Below are 2987 nucleotides of genomic sequence, written 5' to 3'. Positions count from 1 at the left end.
CGGAGCCTCCCCCAGGAGTGCTGGCGTGCGCACCAGGTAGGGGACAGGTGACGGAAAAGCCTGCAGGAAAGGTCACTCCAGGGCCGTCCCCTAGGGAAGGTGAGAGGGAGGAGGAAAGGGTGTGAAATGGAGAGGGAAAGGGAGGGGATGGAGTGAGAGGGAGGAGGTGGAGAGAGGGGAAGAGGGAGGGAGAAAGAGAGAGATGGAGACTGTCCTGATGGATTTGTTTCTTGTTTGCCTTTTATTCCCTTATTTATTCTTATTTTCTTCCCTTTACTGTATCTCTCCTCTCAGCCTCTATGCACAGGGCAGAGAGCACAGTGGCCCTGCGGTTGGGAGGCTTTGACTCAGCCTCAGTCTCTCAGTGTGTGTGTTTGTGTCTGTGTGTGTGTGTGTGTGTGTGTGTGTGTGTGTGTGTTTGAGCGCCTTATCTAAAATATTCAGATCACTGTTTGTCTTTTGGAGCAATATCCATCTATTTGCCTGTCTCTCTATCTATCCATCTATCTTGCTCAGTCTCTCATTCTCCATATGCTTCTCCCTCCCAGTTTCTCCATCCAGCTTTATCTCTCCTCTCCACTCAGCGGCTCTTCTCATCTCTGCCTCTCCCTCTTTCTTTCTTTTCTCTCTCTTTCCCACCGTCTCTCTCTCAGTCTCTCTCTCTCTCTCTCTCTCTGTCTCTCGCTTTCTCTCTCACTTCTTTCTCTGCCTCTGCAGTCTCTTTCTCCATCCTCTCCCTCTGTGTGTGTGTGTGTGTGTGTGTGTGTGTGTGTGTGTGTGTGTGTGTGTGTGTGTGTGTGTGTGTGTGTGTGCGGGGTTTGGAGGGAGGCAAGGGCCGGCTCCTGTCATGTGACATTAGGGGACAGGGTTGCGTCTCCTCCCCTGGAGGAGTTTCTCAGATCATCCAGCCCGTCTGGCCGCAGGAGTCACAAGCTCTGCTCTTCCTCCTCCTCCTCCTCCTCCTCCTCCTCCTCCTCCTCCTCCTCCTCTTTTTTCCTCCTCGCCAGGAAGGGAAAAAAATCTGCCAGGGTTTTGTTTTTCATGTTTGTAAAATGTCACAGCCTGAGACATGGCAAGGGTGTCACAGCTGTTGGTACCATTTTAGACCATGTAGTAGTAGATGAATGGGGGTCGGGGGGTTTGGGGGCGGCTGTGTTGTGTTTATGACAAAACTACAGCTTCCTTTCCCTGCAGTGCAAGATGAAAAGGTATGTTCTAGAAGAGTGGGAAAAGAAGTTGAGGAGTCCACCATTTTATGTTTGTGGGTAAAATATTTGAAGGTAGAATTTTGATAAGGTTTTGGTAGAACTAATGCTTGGTGGCATTTCATGTAACGGTGGAAAAAGTATAAAGAGTCCTTGATGCATAAGTTTAAAAAAAAAAAGAAATCCTCGCCAAAAATGTAATTGTATTTTCACTTTTTTTGCCAAAACCTGAAGAAAATGTTGTCATGCGTGTGATCCGAGTATCCACCTTAAACATGAAAAAGAATGGCTTATGCCCCAGCCAAGGGAAGGGAAAATGTTTGAAATGTTTGAAGTGTTAATGAACCAGCGTGATTCTCACTTTGGAGAGAAAGAGAGCGAAAAAGAGACAGTTTCCCTGCTGTGCCTCTCCTTCCCATTCCGCTGAAGCCATCAGGAAGCACAGCTTACTCCCAGGAAATGGAAAGCAGTGAAGGCTGGAGGAGAAAGCGACCCTCAGGAAGTCTACTGCAGTAGATTCACAAACAGATACTCCGATTGGATGGCTTTTTTTTCTGTAGTGTGTCACACTTCTAATACTGCAGAAACGTTCTCTTTTGCTTCCTGTTTTTCTCGTTATCTCCCCATTTCTTTCACCTTCCTCACTATTCTGCTCTAATTTGTGCTTTTTGTCCCCCCCTCCCTGGCTGTACCTGTGAGCTGCTGTGAAGCGTGCGTTGGTGGGTAATTAAATGTGTTTTTTCTTTTGTGTGTGTGTTCCTGTTGCAGTCGTTGCTGGGTGTGCAGTGCGAGGTGCAGCGGCAGCTGAAGTCGTTTGTGCGCCTGGAGCGCTTCGGCCAGATCTACGGGGCGAGCAGCGCCGGCTGTGTGCCAGCCAAGGGTGACCCGTCCTTCGCCTCGGGCGCCTCCATGTTCGGGCGCGGCTTCAAGCTGGCCATCCGTGACGGGCGCGTGCATGCTGACATCATCAGCCTGGCCAGCGAGGACGGGCGTCGGCTGGCGGCGGTGCTCGACGGCGCCCTCTACCTGCAGGAGCTGCGCTACACGGTGGACGGCGCGGACACGCACCACTTCGTCAAGACAGGCGGTGCCGAGGGCGACCTGTCGCTGCTGGGCATGACGGCGGGCCGGCGCACGCTCGAGTCCGGCACCAACGTGACGGTGGCGCAGATGAACGCTGTCTTGGGCGGCCGCACGCGGCGCCTGACCGACGTGCTACTGCAGCACGGGCCACTGCGGCTGTGCGTCCGCTACGGCAGCGGCGCTGACGAGGAGAAGGCCCGCGTGCTGGAGCTGGCCCGACAGCGGGCGGTGGCCGGCGCCTGGGCGCGTGAGCGGCAGAGACTGCGCGACGGCGAGGACGGATCGCGGGCGTGGACGGCGGGCGAGAGGCAGCAGCTGCTCAACAGCGGCCGTGTGCCGGGCTACGATGGCTACTACGTGGCCTCGGCAGACCAGTACCCGGAGCTGGCCGACAGCCCCAGCAACATCTATTTCATGCGACAGAGCGAGATGGGCAGGTGACATGAACCCGGTGAGCGCAACCCTGCTGACCCTCCTCCCCAGAGGGGAACAGACTGGACACGACACACACATATGGACAGCGCGGTTTAAGGACTCCTTGCCAAAGACGGATGTTTGTTTGTTTTGTTTCATTTCATTTAACATGTGACCACTTCATGTTTTTACTCTCATGTGTCCTAGTGCTGTGTTTTTTTTAATGTTTTTGTTTTTTAACAAATGGACAAACTTGTGGTCGAATCAAGAGTTGGCTCCTCTGAT

The 2987-nt window shown here is 53.1% G+C and overlaps 1 protein-coding gene across 1 annotated transcript in view; it reads left to right on the top strand.

The window, feature by feature from the left end:
* tenm4 (teneurin transmembrane protein 4) overlaps positions 1–2729 on the top strand; it is a 201571-nt gene extending 198842 nt beyond the window's left edge. Inside the window, exon 31 of the mRNA XM_076281530.1 lies at positions 1974–2729. Coding sequence (XP_076137645.1) covers positions 1974–2729 — 756 coding nt within the window. The remainder of the gene's footprint in view (positions 1–1973) is intronic.
* Positions 2730–2987: the final 258 nt, after the last annotated feature.

The sequence above is a fragment of the Alosa pseudoharengus genome, unplaced genomic scaffold (assembly GCF_046254945.1).
Source record: "Alosa pseudoharengus isolate Yale_2024_CS ecotype anadromous, Long Island Sound unplaced genomic scaffold, YU_APseudo_1.1 YU_APseudo_1.1_scf_13, whole genome shotgun sequence".
Classification (NCBI taxonomy): Eukaryota; Metazoa; Chordata; class Actinopteri; order Clupeiformes; family Clupeidae; genus Alosa; species Alosa pseudoharengus.
This window is presented reverse-complemented; position numbering and strand designations above follow the sequence as displayed.